Source organism: Aquarana catesbeiana, linkage group LG12 (assembly GCF_042186555.1).
Source record: "Aquarana catesbeiana isolate 2022-GZ linkage group LG12, ASM4218655v1, whole genome shotgun sequence".
NCBI lineage: Eukaryota > Metazoa > Chordata > Amphibia > Anura > Ranidae > Aquarana > Aquarana catesbeiana.
Genome location: NC_133335.1, coordinates 75,646,738 through 75,671,134, shown reverse-complemented (window position 1 = coordinate 75,671,134; position 24,397 = coordinate 75,646,738). Strand labels below are relative to the sequence as shown.

Below are 24,397 nucleotides of genomic sequence, written 5' to 3'. Positions count from 1 at the left end.
ATGCAGACCAATTTTGATGCAGTGTGCGACGTATGGTCTGAGCACTGACATGCTGACTCCCCACCTCTTCAACCTCTGCAGCAATGTTGGCAGTACTCATATGTCTTTTTTCCAAAGACAACCTCTGGTTATGACACTGAGCACGTGCACTCAACTTCTTTGATCGACCATGGCGAGGCCTGTTCTGAGTGGAACCTGTCCTGTTAAACCGCTGTATGGTCTTGGCCATTGTGCTGCAGCTCAGTTTCAGGATATTGGTCTTCTTATAGCCTAGGCCGTATTTATGTAGAACAATTCTTTTTTTTCAGGTCCTCAGAAAGTTCTTTGCCATGAGGTGCCATGTTGAACTTTCAGTGACCAGTATGAGAGAGTGAGAGCGATAATACCAAATTTAACACACCTGCTCCCTATTCATACCTGAGACCTTGTAACACCAACGAGCCACATGACACTGGGGAGGGAAATTTGCTAAATGGACCCAATTTGGACATGTTCACTTAGGGGTGTACTCACTTTTGTTGCCAGCGGTTTAGACATTAATGGCTGTGTGTTGAGTTATTTTGAGGGGACAGCAAATTTACACTGTTATACAAGCTGTACACTCACTACTTTACATTGTAGCAAAGTGTCATTTCTTCAGTGTTGTCACATGAAAAGATATAATAAAATATCTACAAAAATGTGAGGGGTGTACTCAATTTTGTGAGATACTGTATAATGCACCTGCAACGCAATGCTCCTGGATGAAGTGCTCTGCAGGCTTCAATGCAAAAAGTAGTAAATGCACATTGATCAATTTAGAACAACTCCCGCTGCTTACTGAATTGACCCTAATGTGCTATTATACTCACACTGCTTGTAAAGAAAGACACCTGTACAGCATTTACTGGAAAACCGGTTTGTACACCACACTGCTAAATTATGTTAACCATCCACACAATAAAGGTTTTAAAGGTGAAGTCTTCAAAAAAAGCAAATATTTTATAAATCTAAAAGTTTTATTAGGACGACTGACCGACAAAATGTGTTTTGATTTACATTTTAATAAAAGTCCTCACAGAATCCTAAAACACATGCTTAAAAAAAACTAAAAAGACAAGTTTATACAGTTATTCTGTACAGGATCCCCAATTGAGACCATAACCGTCAGGGCTCCCGTTTGGAAAGTTTAAAAGAGATTTAAAAAAAGAATGTCTATGCGAGGCTCATAAAAGTCCCCCTGAGCTAACCAACTGGGATTAGCAACATTCTGGTTCATAGGAGACCTATAATACTGAGGAAATGTGGGGACCACCATTATCAACCTATGCTTAAAAAATGCTAGTTCCCTGGCTATGGCAGTCTAGTGGCACAAGTACCTTCTATGACCTTAGAGTGGCATCCCATACTTTCTACAAGTACCTTCTACGTTACTTATCCAAAGAAAGTATGTCGACTGAGAGTTTACCAAGATCCTCACACTTTCTGCTGGTTAGGGACTTAAAAAGCATTAAAGCCAGAAACAGCCTGTCAACTAGCATTTTTGGTAGGAGACATGCCAGCCTTCACATTTCAGTAAATGGATTTCAGAGCCCCCCCCCCCTTCCAATTTACTCAGTTGCAGGCTAGCTTTGTAAGGGCTCAGTGGTGTTAAAAAGAATCACATAATTGATGCAGTGTTGAAACCACTGGTGCTAATAAAAAGGATCCACTTTTTTGGAACAGTAAATTTCTTAATTACATGATTGAAATACAAAAAAGGGACACTTTCATTTTACTCCCCCACCCCCTATATCGCAGAACCTTTTTTTTTTCTTTAACAAACATCACTAACAGCCAAACAAAACATGCTACTCAGTAAAAATGCAGAGTTTGTAACACTAGAGGGAAAGAGCAGGAGAAATGTCTAGGGTGCAGTGTCTCCTGGGCTACACTCATGAAACACCTTCATCTATGCAAGAAATACTGAATCCTGCAGACATTCTCACATCCCCCTCCCCGGGCTGATGAATGACCCACCAGCCATCAATTGTAGTAATAGCTGTATGTGGCATTTAGCTTTTGTCTTCCTTCTTGTCATCATCTTCTGTTGGGTAAGAATGCCACGTGAGTCGCTCCTCATAGAACGAGATCACCACCTGGGGACACTTCACATTAGCTTCCTTTGCTGGGACAAGATCTGCTTCATCTGAGCTTTTCCTGTAGTAAACAAAGGGCAAAGGGCAGGTAAGGGCAGTGAGGAATACAAAATTATATGACAATTACTGTATAGATAAAAGAACAAGAAGCCACACTTGATCTTGTAAAGCGGCATTTCTCAACTGCAGTCCTCAAGTAACCCCAACAGCATTCATTTAGAAAGGTTCCCTCAGGTGAAACAGCTGTGATAATTATTAAGCCAACAATGCTGACTAAGCAAACTGCAAGGTGAAGGAAATCCTGAAAAAATATATTTATAATACCTGTACATTCCATATCCAAGTAAAGTCTAGCACATAGGCGTTGCTTCTTAGGGCTGAATCGCTGTTTTCTCCATTTGCATCAACCTTGGAGCTGCGTGCAGGCAGCCTATAGAATTTTACGCAGACAGCAGTTGCATATCAAAATTTGACATGCATGCAGGAGCAGGTGCACAGATCCAGATGCAGACCGTGTGCATTTTGATTCATGTACCCACTCCTGCACACATGTCAAATTTTGACGTGGTTTTCTCCATGCAGCTGCTGTGTCTGCATCCACTTCTATAGGCTGCCTGTGCACAGCTCTAAGGTGTCCTTTTATGAAAGTGCGGTAAAATACCGCTTTTCAGTTCTCAGAGGAGATCGCTCTCCTCTGAGTGCCTGTTTATGAAAGTGTGTAGATCGCTTCTCATGTTGAGTTGAGGAGCGATCTACAAACGCCGGGAACTCCTGAGAATGGCTCCTCTCACTATAATCTCGCATGATATAGCGGGATTACAGTATGAGGAACCATAAAATACAAAGTGTAACACAAATCAGCACACATTATTCCCCAACATATTAATAAAATAATAAAGTTAAATTCCCCCTACACAATATACATTAACCTAATTATTAAAAAAACATTATTTTTATCAATATTTAAAGATCATACATGTCCCTATTTAAATGTGAATGGTGTATAGTAAATGAATGTAATGCACATATGTAATGCAGCTATACACCATTCATATAAATGCAAAATACATTTATAATCATTAAAAAAATAATTAATAAAGTATACAAGTATAAATATTTATTAATAAATTAAAATAAAATATATTTCATAATTGATAAACATAAAAATTGATAAACTGGTGCAATGCGAAAACACTGCGAATCCACTGCGGGTTCCCGCATCGCACCGACTCGCATGTCAGTTCACACTGCCATATGCGAATCGCTGGGGAGTGTCAATACATTGTTAAGGACACCCCCAGTTCAGCTTGCATATCGCACTGCGAACTGACAGTCCGGACATGCGATCCGATTCTGGTCCGAACAGAAAAAAGGGTCCTGTGCGTGTTTGCACCGAATGCGGTGCGATATCAGCCATACTACCTGTACAGCTGATATCGCAACGCACAGACATCGCATGTAATGTGAATGGCAGTGTGCTGCGAATTACATGCGATGCCTGTGCGATGTCCGGCATCGCACAAGTGTGAACTGGGCCTAAAAGTTAACAACACCCCCAAATCAGTTCGCACATCGCAGTGCGATCTGCAAACTCGGACAGTAATCGAATCGCATGGGTGTGAATACCCATGCGATCCAATTCTGCTGTGGACCAAAAAAAGGGTCCTGTAAGAGTTTGGTCCGAGTGCAATGCAAATTTAGCAATACTATCTGTATGGCTGAAATCGCATTGCACAGAGATCGGATGTGATTTTGCACTGCAGTGCGGTGCGAATCACATCCGATCTCGGACACCGCAGCAGTGGGAACTGGCCCTAAATCATATTGCATTTGCACCAAAATGGTACAGGACCCTTTATTTGGTCCGCACTGGAATCGGATCGCATGGGTGTGAACACCCATGCGATCCGATTCCTGCACCATTACATAGTTCGCACTGCGATCTGTGAAATGATCTGGGGGTGTCATTAACTTTACATTGACACCCGCAGTGATGCGCAGATGTCAATGTAGGTGCGATGTGAAAACCCACTTAGGAATCACGCTGGTTCACGCATCGCACAAGTGTGAACCCAGCCAGAGACGTGAACATCTAAAAAAAAATATATACATATCTATATCTCTATCTATATATATCTCTATCTATATACACACACACATTATATATATATATATATATATATATATATATATATATATATATATATATATATACACACACACACACACACACACACACACTATAAATTCCTATCCTGCTGGTTTTGGGGTGTGTACTTTCTCCAGAATATCAGCCAGTTTCAGGCTTCTCACTCTGATTCTCCACTTCTGAAATGGTGAATCAGAAAGTGAGAATTCTGTCATAGATCGCCAGTGAGGTGCTGAGATCGCACCTTCATAAACTGGCCGTTTCTGTGAAGTCAGTTACAAATTCTCACTGTGCTGAGATAATCAGCGGAGAACATGTTCTCCGCTGATTATGTCAGTTTCATAAACTGGTAATGAGCTGAGATCAGCGGTGAGACTCGGGATCGCTGCTGATCTGTTTCATAAAAGGACACCTTAAGGAGGATGCAGACGCAGAAAACAGCAGCTCAGCACGCAGGACAGGAGTCAGGGCCCACAGACCATGGATTATATTCTGCTATCTTCAGGTGAATGGACACCAGTGGCAAACAAACCCCACAGCGCTCTGCGCCCCGAGTCCACCCTTTTGGAGGCTGGTGCTCAATTTTTTTTTTTGGGGGGGGGTTTGGCAAACAAACCCCACATACAACGCCCCCCCCCCCGTCGGCACTGCACTTACCACATCTAGGTCCCAGGCGACTTATCCCCCCCTCGGTCTCAAGACACACTTCCTGTCCTGACTGGATGGAGAGGGAGAAGCAGGAAGACAATAGCGAATTTTGATTCGCTATATAAGTGGGTGGGCTCAGGGCACATTGCTGGGACTGCCCCACAGTATACCTTCAGTGCTGTGCATAAATAAGTACACCCCAACAGATTTGTCAGAAAACCTTCACTTTACCTTTTAGAAAAAACATTTTCTATGAGACCCTGTACTACAAAATACTCCCACAAATGCAGGCCTTTGATTGCAACCAAGATTTGTTAATTTGCACAGACAAAAAAGTATTTTTCCTAACAAATTCATTCAAGACAAAGTTGCAAACAATGAATACACCCCAATGAAAGTCTTAGAACAGTTCACACTGGTACGACACGACTGTTGCATAAAAGTGTCAATCCTACTTTGCACTGCGATAAATCGGTCCTACTTCCATTCGACTTAAATGAACAGGATACGATACGAACAGGATACAGGGACGAGCAAGCGACCCCACACCTTCTGAACCGTACCAGGCCGCATGCCCTCAACATGGGGGGTGGGGGCTTTGGGGCAGGGCGGCCCTGCGCCCCCCCCAGCCCAAAGCACCTTGTCCCCATGTTGATGAGGACAAGGGCCTCTTCCCAACAACTCTTGCCGGTGGCTGTCGGGGTCTGCAGGCTTATCGGAATCTGGAAGCCCCCTTTAACAAGGGGGCCCCCAGATTCTGGCCCCCCACCGTATGTGAATGAATATGGGGTAAATTGTACCCTTACCCATTCACACACACAAAAAAAAAAAAAAGCAAATAATATAAAAAAAACACAGCACACAGGTTTTTAAAGTAATTTATTAAGACAGCTCCGCAGTCTCTTCTGAATACTTCTCCCCCTCTGCGGCTCTTCTGCCTCCTCTGCTATTGTCTTCTGCCTCTGCCGGTTCTTCTCCTCTCTCTCCTGGTCTTCTCTGCTGATGTCCTCTAGCCCTCTCCGGTTCTTCTCCGCTATCTTCTCGCTCTTTTGCCGGTGGTCTTCTCCCTCTGTTCTTCTTCCGATGTTGACTCAACGCTCTCTCCCACTCCATGCTTGGTGTGCAACTACTTATATTGGCATGGGGCGGGGTCACTGGGTGATGTCATTTGGTTACCCTGCCCCTTATGACGTCACCGCCCCATCATGCCCCGGGCAGTGGCAGGTGCATGATGGGGTAAATTGGGGTGCGTGATCCTGGATAAAATGAGAATCACAATTTTTTTTTGCTTAGAATAAAGATCACAATTCTCTGCGTTACATCATCTTTCACATTATAGAAAAAAAAAAAAAAAAAAAAAAGTGCTAACTTAACTGTTTCGTTTTTTAAACTCATTAAAAGGTATATTTTCCCCAAAAATTGCATTTGAAAAACCACTGCGCAAATACAGTGCGACATAAAATATTGCAACAACCGTCATTTTGTTCTCTAGGGTCTCTCCAAAAATGTGTATATATATATATATATATATATATATATATATATATATATATATATATATATATAAACGTTTGGGGGTTCTAAGTAACTTTCTAGCAAAAAATGCCAATTTTAACTTGTAAGCAACAAGTGTCAGAAAAAGGCTTAGGTCTTTAAGTGGTTAAACTGACCTCATTTGCAGACCGAAGTTCATCCCTTTGATCTAAAAGAACCAAATGATACATTGTTTCTTTTTATCGCTCAGTGCTGAGCAATGTTGTAATAAACTTTGCCAGAGGCTCTTTTTTTGACAGCTGTGAGTGAGCAAAGATTTGTTCTGCACTTGTTACATTGATCGTGGAAATGCTGGATTAAGATAGCGAGAGGGTTAAATCGAGATCGTGGTTTTTTTTGTTAACAATTAATCATGCAGCTCTAGTGTCCAGTTGATTATAAAAGGGCGTTACTTAAAGAAACCCCCCCCCCATTTCATGTCAACAATGGCACCACATGGAAGAGAAATGTCACAAGGCCCGAGAAAGAAAATAGGATTTTTAAAATAGTTCACCTGTAAAATCCTTTTCTTTGAAGTACATCAGGGGACACTGAGCCATAGTAGTTACTATGTGGGTTATAGGCCACCTTCAGGTGATGGACACTGGCAGGCCCTAAGACAAAAAAGTGAACTCCCTATATAACCCCTCCAACTGCTGGGAGTACCTCAGTTTTGTAGCAAAGCAATACACGTGTTTACCAAGAAGGGAGGGACCTCTGTGTCACCTGATGTACTTCAAAGAAAAGGATTTTACAGGTAAGCCGTTTTAAAAATCCTATTTTCTTTCCATACATCAGGGGACACAGAGCCATAGTAGTTACTATGTGGGATGTCCCATAGCAATGCCAACTGAAGGGAGGGAGACACAACAAAAGTAGGGCACCAAGAGACTAGAGGACTTATACTGCAGCCTGCAATACATTGCGCCCAAAGGCGATATCATCATGACCTTTTACATCTACTTGATAGAATCTGGTAAATGTATGGATTGAAGACCAAGTTGCAGCCTTGCAGATCTGAGCCATCGAGGCTTGGTGATGCACTGCCCAAGAAGCACTAACAGCCCTGGTGGAGTACACTTTAATATGAAAAAGGAGGAATTTTCCTTTTTAAACCATAAGCTTGAACAATCACTTGACGAATCCATTTAGGCATGGTAGATTTCAACGCCGCCTGTCCTCTTTTTGGACTGTCTGGCAACACAAACAAAACATCTGTTTTAGGAATCTGAGCAGTCTCTTTTAAATAGACCTTGACCGTTCTCACCACATCAAGAGAATGTAGTGACTTTTCTTCCACAAAACGGAGGTTCTGGAAAGAATGAAGGCAGAACAATAGCCTGGTTTAAATGAAAACCTGACACTACCTTCGGTAGAAAATTAGGATGAGGCCGCAATACAACCTTATCCTTATGAATAATCAAGTATTGCTCTTTAGAGGAAAGAGCAGCCAACTCTGACACTCTCCTTGCAGAAGATATGGAAACCAAAAAAACTATTTCCCTCGTCAAGAGGATCAAGGGAATATCCTGAATCGGTTCAAAAGGCTGTTTTTGTAAAGCCGTCAGGACTACATTAAAGTCCGAAGGATTCAGGGGTGACTTAACTGGGGGATTAATCCGCGTTACCCCCTAGATAAGGTTACGAACCAGAGAGTGTGAAGCAAGTGGTCCTTGAAAAAACAGCGATAAGGCCGACACTTGGCCCTTGATAGTGCTCAAGGCCAGCTTCATTACTGATCCCATCTGTAGGAACTCAAGGATCCTACCTATGATATATTTCCTGGGGTGCCAACCCCTGGCTTCACACCAGGAGACATATGCCTTCCAGACTCTATAATATACGATTCTGGAGGCCGGCTTCCTAGCATTAATCAAGGTAGAAACTACTGAAGCTGACAGCCCACAGTCCTTTGGAATGTGGGTCTCAATAGAAATTTTAAATTTAGCGTTTGTAAGGTAGGATGGAACACCGGACCTTGCGAGAGAAGGTCTGGCTACAGGGGCAGGGTCCAAGGGTCCCCTACCGCCATTCTTATGATCTCGCAAACCAAGATCTCCTGGGCCACCAGAATCACCTCCTTTCCCTCTTGCTTGATCCTGCGTAGGAGACGCAGAAGCAGCAGAACAGGAGGGAATGCATAGATCAGTGAAAACTGATCCCATGGAAAGATCAAGGCATCTGTTCCATGCCATCGGATCCCTTGTCCTTGACACAAAGTTGTCGATCTTGTTGTTGTACCTGGAAGCAAACAGATCCACGTCCAAAACTCCCAATTTTTGGCATATTGACAGAAAGATGTCGGGGTGAAGGGACCATTCTCCCGGGAACAATTGTTGGTGACTCAAGTAGTCCACCTGCCAATTCCCCATCCTTGGAATGAAAACTGCTGATAGGCAAGGGATGTTGTTTTCTACCCAAGACAGAATAGGATTTACCTCTCTCTGGGCCGCATGACTTCTCGTGCCCCCTTGGTGATTGATATAAGCCACAGCTGTGGCATTGTCAGATTGGATCCTGACAGGATAATTCTGTAGTCTGAGCGCTCAGGCCTTTAGGGCCAGGCGTACTGCCCGAATCTCTAGAATATTGATGGGCAAGGTCAACTCTGATTTGGACCACTTCCCTTGGACAGACGCTTCTTCCAGGACTGCTCCCCAGCCCAAAAGGCTGGCATCTGTTGTTACTACTTTCCAGGTAAATCGGTAGATAGGATTTTTCTTTTTGAAGATTTTTGGATATTAACCACCAATTGAGGCTCTGACGCACTTTGGCGGATAAACGCATCGGGAAGTCCAGAGTTTGGACCTTCTTGTTCCAAGTTGACAGGATACTGTTTTGCAGCAGTCTTGAATGAAACTGCGCATAAGGAACGGCCTCAAAAGAAGCCACTATTTTTCCCAATAAACTCATGCAAAGATGAACAGAAGGATTCTTCTTTGTTTTGACCAACCGAATCAGTTCCTTTAAGGAACCGATTCTTTCCTGGGGCAAAAATACCCTTTTCTGGACTGTATCTATGATCAGCCCTAAGTACTGCAATCTCCTTGATGGTTTTAAGGAGGATTTTTCTAGGTTGAGGATCCAACCTAAAATATTCCAGGTAGCTGACTGCTGTGACCAGACTTTGGTATAAACGGGCTACCGATTGATCTATAAAGAGTAGATCGTCTAAGTAGGCTAGTATCGTTATACTTTGAGCCCTTAACCTGGCTTATAAACACTTGAGGTGCAGTAGCTAGCCTGAAAAGTTAGAGCTACAAACTGGAAATGAAGATTTTCTACCTCAAAGCATAGAAATTTCTGGTGAGCAGGGAAGAGTTTAGATCTTTGAGATCCAGAATCCCAACCTCTGCTCTTACCACCATGACCACTTTTGCCAAAAAAAAAAAAAAGAAATCGTACAATGCTTGAGAGAAAGACTTCTTTTTCTCTGGATCCTTAGGAACGTTTTGATCTGAGAAAAAAACGAGGAGACGGGAACTCCAGCTTGTACCTTGGAGCTATTGAGTAAGTCCCCTATTTGTCTTCCTGTCAGATCCTTGAGAACTGCAGAAGAATTCCCCCTACTGAGCGAGCAGGGCGCCTCCTCATAAGGAGGCTTCTGTATCTTGTAGGTTTCCTCCCCCAAGACCTCTTTTGTCCCTGGGGTCAATTCTCAGGATTACCTTTTGAACCTGACGGCGGAAGCCATCGTGACTGTCTGGAGGCTGATGCCCCTGGCACAAAAGAAGGAGCTTTAAAAATGAAAATATATTTACTCCTTTACTTAAATGGCAAAAGGGGGTACTTTTCCCACTAAAATTTCTTTGGATGAATTATCTAAACATTCTCAAATAGCTGTTTCACCGCAAAAGGAATACTAGCCAGGAGCTTCTGCATGGTGAAAGGAAGTTTAACCTCTGCTGACGTAAGTTCCCGCACTCATGCGTTTAGCTGTTTGTGTTAGCAACAATGTACACAGAACTGTGTATAGCACCTGGTATTCCCAGGCGGTCTCCCATACAGGTACTAACCAAACCTGACCCTGCTTAGCCTCTGAGATCAGACGAGATCATCCGCTTTCAGGGTGATGTGGCCGTAGGCATCTCAGCAGTTGTGCGTTTGGCTAGTTTATAAACAAGCACCTGCATAAGGACCTTGTGGAGGTTCTACAATAGAAACTCACAAAGCAATTATTGCAAACATAAAACTGGCCACACAATGATTAAGCAATTACTGTCAGCGCAGGCTGCTCAATCTGCCAGAGAAAAAAGTGTTTTGTTTTTTTAACAGGAATTCCAGCATTTTATCCATTGGATGCCTAAGCATTTGATCATTGTCTGCCGAACAAAAGCTTTTATTTAAGAGAATATAGCAGCGTTAATTGCTGGTATACTCTATCTAGTGAATTTCCTCCACCATAGGATAAAGTGTAAAAAAAACTTTAGCAGGAAAAATAATGTTTATCTGGGAGATCTTCTCAGATACAAAAAAGCTTTTCCAACAATAAATGGACAGGAAAAGGCACGCACAGTTCGAGGAGGCTTTAGCGAACCCAAACACTCAAGGGAGCATAAATGTGGAGCAGACCATACAGCAAGAAATTGCACCATCAATCTTAAGATTGAAACCAGCTTATTCTCCCGCATTTGACACCTCAGAAGAGGAGTCATCAGCCTCACCACGGTCCCCTGAGGGGATTCATCTTCTCCCGCCCCTAGTTCCTCAGTTTGAGGGTCCTGGGCAATGGAAGAGAACTTTTTTTTTTTTAAACCCATCATAGCTGAGGGAAAAAAAGATCTTTTGGTAAAATACACAGGGGCTGCAGTGTTGAAAACAGTTGCAAACATTTCATGGCCCCGATGCTCATTCTGACCAGCCACTCCCTCTAAGGGGAGGATGTCATTTGTAGAGATGAGTAGGCTTTCCAGAGCTTGAGGGGGACCCTTTTAGCTCTATTTTGGAGGTGTTTTAACCCCCCTTCTGACCTTAGCCCGATGCACAAAGCAGAGATACTATCAGAAGAAATTGCATCTACTGCTTGAGCAATAGTCGAGCCACTGCTGCTGCTATTAAAGCTCAGCCTCATGCAAATAGTAAATGTGTTAAGCAGGAAATGCCTGTGTCACCAACCTCTTTCATGTTCCCTTTGCTCTCATGTCTCTGCGACAATTTTGCAGCCAGCACAAATGGAGTTTTTTTTTTTTAAACACACTCCCTTTTTTTTTTGAAAAAACACACTTGGAGGACGCCAATGCCGCACTAAGCCTTGCCCCCACCTCGCATTGCGCGCCCCCACCTCGCAATCGCGCGCCCCCCTTCTCTTTCAAAAAGCATTTTCCTGCGCAAGCACAGGCCTCCGATCCGACAGGATCGGCTTGTGAGTGAGGGAGGGATGGCATACAGGAGACTCGGAAGCCGCCCTGTGTAGGGGCGGTGAAAGAAAACGGCATTGCCGATTGTTTTCAGTTCTCCCTTATACTCAGCCTCACAAAGAGGAGAAGAGCTCAGCCCAGGTGGGGGTGTCTGGAAGCAAAACCCCCCCAAAAACTTAACGGAGGTCTGCCTGCTGGCTAGAAAAAAAAAAAAAAAAAAAAAAAAAAAAAAAGTCTGCTGCTTCTGTGACACAGCGTGTTACCTTTCCCGCCGCAGGGTTTTCTGTGGTAAACCAACAGACCCAATCTTCACCCTTCACGGTGGGTTCCATTAAACCTTCAGGAGCTGGGGATCCTCGAGGAAACCCACAATCCTGGAACTGCAATAGCACCACCGGCAGTAAACTTTATGGCCTGAATACCAAAAAGTACTGGATTCCGGGGTCCAGCTCTCAAAAGAGAAGCATTCACAGGCAAAAACCTTGTTTCTTCGGACACGAGGCCCGGGTACCATTCAATTTGGCCAGAAAGACACCTTGAATGGATCAGTCTGCATAGCTAGCCCCAGCAAGGATTGCTCCAGAGGAGCTCAGCTCAGCACATCTTTACTCCGTGACCAACACCTAGACACTGGCGAAAAAACTGAGGTACTCCCAGTAGTGGGAGGGGTTATATAGGGAGTGCACTTTTTTGTCTTAGGGCGTGCCAGTGTCCATCACCTGAAGGTGGCCTATAACCCACATAGTAACTACTATGGCTCTGTGTCCCGTGATGTACGATAAGAAATGATGTTGTGCTGACAGTGACATTGAGGCTCATTATTCCCCGCAAATGAGGCATCAGAGTGATGGAATCCCAATAAACTGTGGTACCAATTTCGGTGAGGGAACACGGAGTCGGAGGTTGACAGGCAGACCCTTTCCCCAACCTGGTAGGAGGGCGCAAGTAGGCGTCTGCCGTCAGCATGGAGTCTGTACCTCTCACTGGCACGTCGCAAGGACTCTTGGACCTGCACCCAAGCGGAACGAAGAACACAGAGATGCTCCTCTAACGCAGGAATTCTTTGAGGAACAAGAGTCAGGCAACATGGATGGATGGAAACCATAATTGGCCATAAATGGAGACAAATCGGGAAGCGGTATTGACGGCACTATTGTGAGCAAACTCCGCCCAAGGTAAGAGGTCTGACCAGTTGCTATGATGGTCAGAAATATAGCAATGTAGAAACTGCTCCAAGGCTTGGTTGGCTCGTTCTGCGGCCCCATTGGACTGCGTGTGATACGCAGGAGGAGAAGGAAAGCTGAATTCCTGACTGTGCACAAAAGGCTCACCAAAACATGAAGACAAACTGACTACCCCTGTCTGAGACGATAACCTTGGGTAGCCCAAGTAATCGAAAGATCTCCCGAACAAAAATGAATGCCAGATTCTTGGATGTGGGCAACTTCTCCAGTGGAATACAAGGAGACATTTTTGAGAACCAGTCAACCACCATAATAATAACTGTGTTGTTGCCCTGGGAGTTGGGTAACTCCACAATAAAATCCATAGACATGTGGGTCCAAGGCCTTTCTCCATTGGGCATGGGTTGTAAGAGGCCCACTGAAAGGGGTCGTCATGTCTTACACTGAGCACACAAAGGAACAAGTGGCTACAAAAGGCGGTCACATCAGTGCAGAGACTGGGCCACCACAACTGTTGAGAAATAGCCCAAAGGAGTTGATTCTTCCCTGGGCAAGTCTGGGAGCAAAGCAATGCAGAGATTCTCAGGGATGACTAAAAGCAGTGTCCACCAGGTTTCCCAGGAGGAGAATGGATCTGAGTGGCAAGAATTCTGTCACCCAAAGGTGACGTGAGACTAGTATAAACAGTGGCCAGAATACGATTGGGAGGTATCACAGGAGCATGAACAGACTCCATCTTGGAAGCGGAGGAAAACTGTTGCGACAATGCGCCGGCCCTTACATTCTTCGTATCGGGTAAGAATGAGACTATGCAATTGAAGCTCGACAGAAAAAGAGCCCATCGCGCACTTCTGGGAGATAAGCGTTTTGCCTCAGACAAGAATATGATATTCTTATGGTCAGTCAAAATGAGGACTGGCACAGTGGTACCTTCGAGGAGATGCTTCCATTCTTTAATAGCTAAAATGATAGCTAACAATTCTCTGTCCCCAATCTTGTAATTGCACTCTGCAGGAGACAATTTCTTAGAAAAGTAGCCACAAGGATGCATAGTGCTCTCAGGAGGTAGGACATTGAGACAGAAGGGTGCCTACTACAGTCTCAGATGCATCAACCTCAAGGATTAAAGGTAACGTAGGATCAGGATGTGCCAGCACAGGAGCTGAAAACAAAGGCAGCCTTGAGAGACTCAAAGGCTTTAATGGAATCCGGAGCCCAATTCTGTGGGTTACCATCCTTTCTGGCCATATCATGGCTTTATCCTCCTAGACAGACAAAGGTTAAACCCGGCCACGAGGGTGCATGGCACCAGTTTGAAGGTCAATTGCGCAATCATATGAAGGGTGCGGAGGCAAACTACTGGCTTGACCTTTGTCAAAGACATCTCTAAATTTTTCGATACTCCTCTGGCAAGGAGGAGAGTGAAGAGGTGCACAAGACCTTAGCCACACATGTTTTACTGCATTGTGACCAGGAATTAACCTCAGCACAAAGCCAAATCAAAAGAGGGGTTGTGCCTCTACCCAAGGATAATTAATAATCACTGGGTAATGAGATTAGGAAAGTTTTTGGATTATCTCATGGTGAAGAGCCCCTACAGCCATGGTCAACGGAGCAGTCTCATGAGTCACATGGGCAGGCTGTAGAGGTCTCCCATCAATAGCCTCAATGGCAAGTGGAGTGGCATGAAGCTGCAGCAGAATTGAGAGCTTAGACACAAAAGCACCATCAATGAACAGGCCTGCAGCCCCAGAGTCGACTAGAGACTAGAGACTTCAAAAAGTGACCTGCCTGGCCACAATAAAGGCACAATCTCTCCCTCCTCCTAAAGATCCTCTCATCCACAGAGACGTGTGAAGCCCAACTGCATGGGTTCTACTTCACTGGCCGACTCAGGACCAGGAGGCATGGGAGGGGAGGGAGGCAAGTGTGGGACTGCAAAGCTCGGAGCCAAAATGTACAGGAGGCTTCCGCAAGTGCTCCTTAAAAGAAGGTCTCTTCTCGGAATGAGAATGGCAAATAAGATCAACCTCTCCAGATCCGTTGGTATGTCTAGGGCTGCTATCTCATCTTTGATGTTGTTATCTGAGAGACCCTGAGAAAAAGCATATAAAACAAACTAAAACGCGCCCCAATGGAGAACTATACATAGTGCAAAATTATAATTGATGAGGACCACAGCAGCTGTTGCAAAGGTACTAGACCTTAACCACTTCCCGCCCGGCCCATAGCAGATGATGGCCGGGTGGTGGTTCAGCTATCCTGACTGGGCGTCATATGACGTCCAGCAGGATAACATGCCACCGCGTGCCCGCGCATCACGGCGAGCGGTGGAGCAGTATGTCAGTTTGACACACCGCTACACCGATCTTGGTAAAGAGCCTCCGGCGGAGGCTCTTTACCACGTGATCAGCCATGTCCAATCACGGCTGATCACGATGTCAATAGGAAGAGCCGTTGATCGGCTTTTCCTCACTCACGTCTGACAGACGCGAGTAGAGGTGAGCCAATCAGCGGCTCTCCTGACAGGGGGGAGTGCGCAGCCCCCCCTCAGATCACCACACTGGACCACCAGGGATCGCCACTAGGACCACCAGGGAAGGGGGCAACATGTGGATGGCCAGGTATGTACCTCATGGCCATCCACATGTGCCCAATGTGCCCAGTCAGTGCCCAATCTGTGCCAATCAGTGCCCACAAATGGGCACTGATTGGCACCATTATATAGCAGTGATGCCCAGCAATGCCACCCTTAGGGGCATCAGTGCCACCCATCAGTGTCCATCGATGCCACCTGTCAGTGCCACCTATCAGTGCCACCCATAAGTACCCATCAGTGCCACCCATAAGTACCCATCAATGCCACCTACGAATGCCCATCAGTGCCACCTATGAGTACCCATCAGTGCCCATCATCAGTACCCATCAGTGCCACCTCATTGATGCCACCATATCGGTGCCCATCAGTGCCACCGTAATAGTGCCCGTCAGTGCAGCCATATCAGTGCCCGTCATTGAAGAAGAAAACGTACTAATTTCCAAAAATTTTTAACAGAAACACTTGTTTTTTTCAAAATTTTCGGTCTTTTTTTATTTGTTGCGCAAAAAAATAAAAACTGCAGAGGTGATCAAATACCACCAAAAGAAAGCTATTTGTGGGAACAAAATGATAAAAAAATTGTTTGTTTGAGTACAGTGTAGCATGACCGCTCAATTGTCATTCAAATTGCGACAGCGCTGAAAATTGGTCTGGGCGGGAAGGTGTCTAAGTGCCTGGTATTGAAGTGGTTAAAAAGATGTACAAGTCTACATAATAAAGTGCAAAGTGCTATAAAGCAAATACTCAATGGTAAGTAATAATACAATAAAATACAATAAAATCTTTATTCATTTTCATTTTTATTTTCTTTTTCTTTCATCTTACTTTATTTTATTTATTTTCACCTCTAATTTACCCATTTTTCTATTATAATATTTTTTTCTATTATTCATTTTTATTTTATTGTTTTCTATTTATTGTATGAACTTCAAATATTTTTTGTGGATTATTGTCATTCATCAATGCTTTTACATTTGTTTTTTTATATACATGTCTTTTAAACAGATTGTTAATAAAGTTTTGTGTTAAAATTAAGGCAATAACAGGAAATCATGAGAGTTAAGGGAAGTGGATGTTTAAATATATCAGATGGTTTCTTCCCAACCTGATTGGTTAATCTGTTTGGAGACACCCACTCTCCTGGACATAAATTCTGCTGTGAGAAAACTGGAAGTGATGTTCTTGATGACGCCCTGGAGGAGGGGCGAAACGCGTTGATGCATTTCCGGTTTTACGTACCAATGACGCTATTTCCGGTATCCATGGAACGCACGCTGCGGTTGCAAACCCGGAACACCCTGATGCCCGTTTTTCAAGCAGTCTCGTTAGTGGCGTTTTATCAATGCGCAGTCAGCCAGTTCCGGCAGTACTTCACTATATGCCTTTTCTCTTATTATATATCGTCTTCCCTGGTCCGCATGCTGATCATTTGTGGGAGCTCCTTTGACCTTGGATCTACCATCGTGACTCCACTGTTTTTTGACCCCTGGACTGCAAAGCTGAGGGTCTACAGGTGCTGGTGAGTGAAATCACAAGAGAGTATTTCTTGCTCTTCATTGAGTGTGGTCTCTGAACATTTCCTTTAAAGCCTGATACTTGAGTTGCCGCTGGAAGCACTTGGCACTTCACACATATATTTTTATTGTACCGTATTTTTCCGGCGTATAAGACGAATTTTTACACTTAAAAAAACTGGACAATAAGCAGGGGTCGTCTTATACGCCGGGTCAGCCCCTCGAATGCCTGCTGGATGTGCGGTAATACTGTAATCCAAGCAGGCTTTGTATCTATTAATAGAATACATCGCTCGCCGTGATTGGCTCCAGCAAAAAAAGAAGGATATTGCTCCAGCTCGAAGGAAGAAATATGAAGCGTCGGAAGGGGGTGGTCGTCTTATACGGCAAGTACAGGCAAAAACTCTTAAAAAAAACTGTAAAATTAGGGGGTTGTCTTATTTGATCGGCCGCCTTATACACCGGGAAATACGGTATTATTACTTACCATTGAGTATTTGCTCCATAGCACTTTATTATGTTACACTTTCTCCATGAGCGCTGTTAAGACTTATACATCTCATGAGAAAAAGCAGCCACGAGGGCCTCATTGTTCCAAGCGACCTCTGCTGCCAGGGTACGGAATTCAATGGCATAATCGGCAACCGTGCTCGTACTCTGATGGACATGAGGCTCTTGGCAGCAGAAGTGGAGCGTGCAGGAACGACAAATACCCCTTTAAAAGGAAGCCAGAAACTCAGGACAAAGGGTTTTTGCATCTCCCATAGAGGGTTTGCCCAGGCCAAGGCTCTAGTTTGCTTCTGTCCGTGGGGAACGCCTGGGGCAGCATCTCAAAGTATATCCCAACCTGGTTGAGAAACACTCTGCATTGAACTGGATTGCTCCCAAATCGCTGGGGAAGCAGAGCAGAACCAGACATACTTCTAAATAGAGGTAATATTCGAGGCGGGTGCCTGCACAGAGAATGGAGCAGCCACAGTGGTAGGATCCAGGTGAACAGTGCAAATCAGGAGCGCCTGTAACGCTATTAGTAAACTGATCTATGTGGTGGTCCTGCTCATTCAATCTGGAAAAAATATTACCACTAGGTGGACCGCCTGCATCTTCTAAATTCATGGCCTTTGTCTGCTGTCAGGAACCATGAATCAGACGGAGACAGAAAATGCAGTAAAAAAAAAAAAAATCATACCTTTTAATATAATGGTACAAATAGTAAAAACGTAGTCAAAACATAGCCAGGGTACGGTAGCCAAAGTGGGTAGTCAGAACTAGCCAGTAAATCAGGAAGCCAGAGATCAGCATAGTCGGAGGGAGTAGACAGGATCAGGAACCAGAAGAGACGTCAGCCAGGCAAGTCTTTAACAGGAACACAGCAGAGAGTGTTGAGCATAAGAGAAAAAAAGATCAGGCAGAAGCCACACTGCTGCAGTGGACTTGTGCCAAGTCTACAGGAGACCAGCCAGAAAGTTGGTAATTAGAATGGATGTTCTTTTAGGACCTATTATTTGTTGAGTGGCTATGGGTCTATGTGCAATATTTTAAAAAGTCCCTGCAATTCACTATAAAAAAAAAAAAAAAGAAGAAGAGGGAAGAAGCTAACTACCCCTTGTGATTTTAAGCTGCAGGAAGGTGTAGGAAAAAAACTGTTTGCCTTGTGAAGCAGCAAGAACAAGTAGTAGAGAAACAGACAAGAGAGAAAGCGTAGCAAATTAGATTTTTTGTGTACCTCTATGAAGGACAAAGTAAAAGAAAAAAGGCCAGGATTTCTTTGCCTAATGTGGTTCATTGGTATTGGTAATAGATTTCTCTCTCCACTCCCTTTAGTCAAGAGGTGGAGGTGACTTAATGCAAAGGAGGTTTTGAGTGTGTCTGCCGGGCTTATAGGTAGGAGGTCTGTCGCAAGGTGAAGGACTTGCAGCAGATGACAACTCCCTGAGAGGGAGAACTGATTCTATGGAGGCTTATAGATCAGGAAAGTGAGATTAAGGATACTGGGGTATCAAGGCATCAAAATCATCAGGAGTGAAAAACCTTTGCGAGTTGAGGCAGTCATTATAGAAGACCCACTCTGCTTGATCAAGAATAGGGGAAAGCTTTCCTGGATTTACCCTTTTTGTGAGTAGAATAATATGTGGGGGATAAGCAACACTGGGTGCATCTATATACAGAGACTAAAACGCTCTGCTTTAACCAGTGAGCCACATTAGCCAGCATGTGGTTAGAAGCCAAGAAGGAAGAAGCAACTTCCTGAAAACCTGTCTGTGTCCAATTTCAGGGCTGGGTTGGTGAGCCACCAGGCCAAAGACATCCTGGTCCTGGGTGTTAGGCACATTAATAAGTCCAGCAACCTTCTTGTGCGAAGAAACCAGAATGCTTAGTTGCAATAGCCTAGAGCAGAACTGGGCAAATGGGATTGGCCTGAAGGAGGCTACCATCAGAACTCTTATGCAGAAACAGAGTTTGAAGGCTTCTGGGTTGTAGGGTACAGATCTCAGTGCGAACAGTTAGAAGTTTCTCTTGTGGAAAGAAAACTCTAGACCAGGCATGTTCAAAGTCTAGCCCGCGATCCGGTTCTGAATGGCCCTTCTGGTTATTTGGACATATATATCTTTTGTGGCCCCCCAATGATCTCGCAGCGTCGGGGCCACAAAAAGATATATATGCTGGCTACCTTGGAAAGGATGGGGAGGGGGTGGGATGAGTGCCGTACAGGAGTATTTTCTGTTTACACGGCAGCCTCTGTAATAGGAAGTCCCGTCACCTGCGCTGCCATTGAACGACTGTTCTGTCCATCACAGGAGGCGGGACTTTCTATTAAAGAGGCCGCCGATAAAACAGGAGTTTTTCCTGTATGTAATCTTTTGGCGCTCGTCCCGGCCCCCTCCCTGTCCCCTCCGAGGCTGCACTGATGGCAAGGGCTGGGGGGGATCCTGCATTCCTGGCGGGGGGGGGGGCATTCCTGGCACTTGTGAGGCTGCAGATGTGCACGGACCCTTATTTTGCTTCACAGTTCTTTTTTTAAAATGTAAGTTTTTTCCCTGAAACTTCCCTCTTAAAGTGAAGGTGCATGTTACACGCCGATAAATACGGTATATCCAAATAACACACCTGAGCTCATCTCTTGACCACACACAGCCACAAAAGGCAAGATAATTCTTGTTGGGCAGTGCTCGAACGAACACACTTAGACCGAATTTTAAATGGTTCAAAGAATGTCAGGCAAAATGATCGGCCCTCACGCATGTTCACTTCATCAAATCTGGCCCTCTTTGAAAAAAGTTTGGACACCCCTGCTCTAGAATAAGCCACATCAAGTATCAGACTCAGACAGACCAAGCTAAGAGTCAATTCCATCAATGACTTCTTCTTTGGGCTCAGTGAGGATCTAATCATCTCAATGGTCTGGGATCTTTTCTTTTTGCAACTGTTTGTATTAACTGCTGGTGCTAGGTGAGTCTATTTGAGGATGTCAATCACCCGTTATAATATATTGCACTATCTAGGCCTGTCATTGACCCTGAGCATCTGTATACCCATAGATACTTGTGAAAGAACCAGTTTCCCTTTGAGGCCTCTCCTGTTTACGCCATCACCTATATACCGCCCTCTTCTAATTATCAAGTAATTCTAGGTGTGTATAGTTCCATAATATGCGTGTGTGTGTATGTATATGTGTGTGTGTATATATATATATATATTTTAATTATATTAAGGGGATGATGTTTCATGCACCCCCAGCATGGACCCTTTTTAAGTCCCTGTATAAATACATTTTCTATTTTTTGCTTAGTGTTTTTAGTCATGTACACCTCCACCTGATTCCCACACTCGCCCAGGAGATTGCCAATTTGGCCTCCCTGTGCTCTGGGCCATAGGTGTGGGTCCTCTGACATTACCTTGCCTCCTTTGTGGTGTTTTTGGCGGATGGTGGAAAATGGTCACGATCTATTTATATATGGCTCTGTATATTTCACGGTTTGGTGTATAGCATGCATGTGCATCGGCCTCATGGTGCACCTACTCATTTATGCATTTTTTTAAATGTCTTTCTAAATATTATTGTTGTGTTGTATTCTCTACAGATTGAATATTCCTCTTGAATCAAACTCTGAAGAAGCGGTCACTCCGCGAAACATGTAGAGTGTGAGATTGGAACTATGGGAATTGAGGTTCCTTTTTGACCACGGTTGATACCCAGTTCTTTTCTAGTCCATATTAGAGGGATTTTTTAGCAATATTGTTTGTCCTTATGGGATATATGTATTTTCTTCCTTCCCCTTTGTTTTCCCTATATGGAGGAACTTTTTAATATGCAGTTCAATAAAATTTGTTCATACCGTACCATTAAAGTCCTCTTTGCCTCCTTTTAATTTCCTAAGCTATATCTGAATTTCTAGGGCGAAGGTACTTGATGATGTTGTATTTTTTCATAGCACTCTATAGACTAAACTTGGCAGAACTTGTACATTTTTTAGGTGTAACTCCTGCCAAAAAAATAATTTTTACTTTTTTTGGATAGGATAGGGAAGGGGTAAAACCCCTGTAACATTTGTTTTGCTATCTGTGCCCCTATTCAGAAGATTTCACCTCACTTTCTGTCCCTGTGACAATTGGATTTTGAAAATTTTGGGTTGTTGTGGAAACAAGGATTGGTGATGAAGCTTTAGTGGAGACACCCTTTTCCCATGATAACTCTTACAGCAGTGAATCTCCCTTCCTAGGGGTAGTGTTTCTTTTGGTTGTCTCCCTCCGTTTGCAAGCAGAAGTTTGTTTGGGACCGCCTGTACTTGGTTGGCCAACAGCCTTTTATTGTTTGCCATTGTCCAATTCCTCCTAAAAGCAGCAATACAACCAGTCTCGGATTCTACTGATCCTGTGTCCCTTGATTCTGAAAAACATTTTTTTTCCCTATTTTTCATCCTCAACCTAACTTATATCTACTCTCTACATGATTCAATGGTGTCCCTGACCTCCCTCTGAGTCCAGCACCAGATGCCCTATTTATTGTAGAACACTAATGCCCTGTACACACGATAGGATTTTCTGACAACAACGATTTTTTTTCCGAAGGATGTTGGCTCAAACTTGTCTTGCATACACATGGTCACACAAATGTTGTCGGAAATTCCGAACATCAAGAACGCGGCGACGTACGAGCCGAGAAAAATGAAGTTCAATAGCCAGTACAGCTCTTCTGCTTCATTCCAAGCATGCGTGGACTTTTGTGCGTCGGACTTATGTACACACGATCGGAATTTCAGACAAGTTTTGTTGTTGGAATATTTAAGAACCTGCTCTCAAACATTCTAACAAATGTTCTATGGAGCCTACACACGGTCGGACTTTCCGACAATAAGCTCACATCCAACATTTGTTGTCGGAAAATCCTATCGTAAGTACAGGGCATTATTCTGCCCATTTATTGTGAGTAGCCACACCCCCTAAGAGGACTGACATCACATAGACTGAGCGCACAGCATTTCAGGGCTAAGCGGCAATGTGCTGCTGTGATGCCACTGAAGCAGCATAACGTCTAAAAGAATAAAGATATGTATATGGGGGGGGGGATATTTTCGCTCTCTTTTTTCTAATTTTGAAAAGAATAGGAAAGAGTTAGACAGCATTTGACAGTTGACAGAGGTTCTGACTGTAGGATTGGAGCACGGGACGCTGCACAGACAAACAGGAGACGAGCTCGGCGCTCGTAGTTACTACACACTGCAGCATTGTTTTAAATGTAAGTTGATTGGACTTGTTTTATTAAATATATATACCTTTTATATGGGATCACGCTATGTGCGTCTCTTTCCCCCTCACCCCCTCACACTGTACATCACTACTCTACCTGACGAACACTGAGGAGAGAGGCACGGGGACATATTCCAGTTTCCAGGCACGGGGACATATTCCAGTTTCCAGGCACGGGGACAGATTCCAGATTAATGACACTCCTGGAGGCATACGAGCTCGGCGCTCGTGGATTGATGCCCACACTCACTTCATGAAAGTGAGTGCAAACCTCCCCCCGTGTGTGTCTTGCCCCCCCTCCACTGTGGTCGTTGCAGAGTTATTTTACATGCTGTATACTTTTTATTTTTTATATTTCGCTTGGCATGTTCATCATTGTCACTGCCTGTATACACGGAACGTCTACACCTGCGGGTCATTTGCAACACAGGCTGTACACCTTACAGCTGTAAGGTAAGCGGCTTGCAAACACGGAGGTGTCCTCACTGAAGATCCCCCCTCCCTTCACGATTGGACTTGTTTTGTGTTTCTCATCACGTGTTTTTGTTTTTTGGACTGGATGATAGAACTAATATTCATGTTTGTCCTAGGGATTTGTCACTTGTAGTTCACCGGGATCTGGCACGTTTTTGCTAATGGGGCACTAGCCCACATATATTTTTCTTGCATTATATATTTTCTTTTTCTGCATTGTGTCATTATTCATCCTATTTGTGTTAGTATATGCATTTTGTTTTGCTATATCAAGCAGTCACTGTTTCACGATTACCTTTATATATTAGGCTTTGTCTGCCCGCAACATGTCATGTTGATCAGCTACGTTGCACTGCACTGCATCCCACCATGTTCTTTTAGCATGTAGGATCTATTCATGCATTGGCCCGTTTCTGCTTTTTTAGTTCACTTTGCCACTTTAGTCATCTTTGTAGCCCCCCCCCCCCCCCCCCCCCTTCATCACAGCGCAACTACCATCTTCCCCCACTTTTGTCCCATTTGTCCTGCCTTGGATCAGTACTTAGGTGTTGCAGCAGTGTCCTTTTAGCATAGCAGCCCCCCCCCCCGACAGCGCAGGTGTTTCCACTTTCACATTGTCTGACTTACTGTTGCCACCTCATCCCTTTAAAACCGAACACATTAATTACACAGGTTCCACGGCAGATTAATGTGGCAATTAAACTTACTTGGTGCCTTATCTGCATTACATTAGCCTCAGAACCTGTGCAATTCATATGTGTTTGGGTTTAAAGGGATGAGGTGGCAACCCTATTCTGACTCAACTAGAGAAACTTCCTCTCACTTTTAATCACTGTGACACCAGTGCATGAAATATGGTAATCTTAGGTCATGAAGACAGGAAAACTATGGAAGAGGCTCTAACCCTGCCATAGACTATCCAAAATAAATTAAGCCAAACAGTGTGTACAGGGCAGCCTATGAGAATCTCCAGATTCAGCCCCCCAAAAAACAAAAACATGCATTTATCATACTGTAAATACATTGTAGTACAAATGCATCTCCTTGCTGAGATCTGCCCAAATATTCAATATG

General features: G+C 44.1%; 1 protein-coding gene and 1 pseudogene across 1 annotated transcript in view; both read right to left on the bottom strand.

Annotated features, from left to right (window-relative positions):
* Positions 1–979: 979 nt before the first annotated feature.
* The window catches only part of CBX1 (chromobox 1), a gene marked incomplete in the record, with an annotated part of 70,799 nt that continues 47,381 nt past the window's right edge, over positions 980–24,397 (bottom strand). Inside the window, 1 exon segment of the mRNA XM_073608065.1 lies at positions 980–2,178. Within this exon segment, the coding sequence (XP_073464166.1) occupies positions 2,034–2,178 (145 nt within the window).
* On the bottom strand, positions 10,415–10,533 carry LOC141114757 (5S ribosomal RNA; annotated as a pseudogene).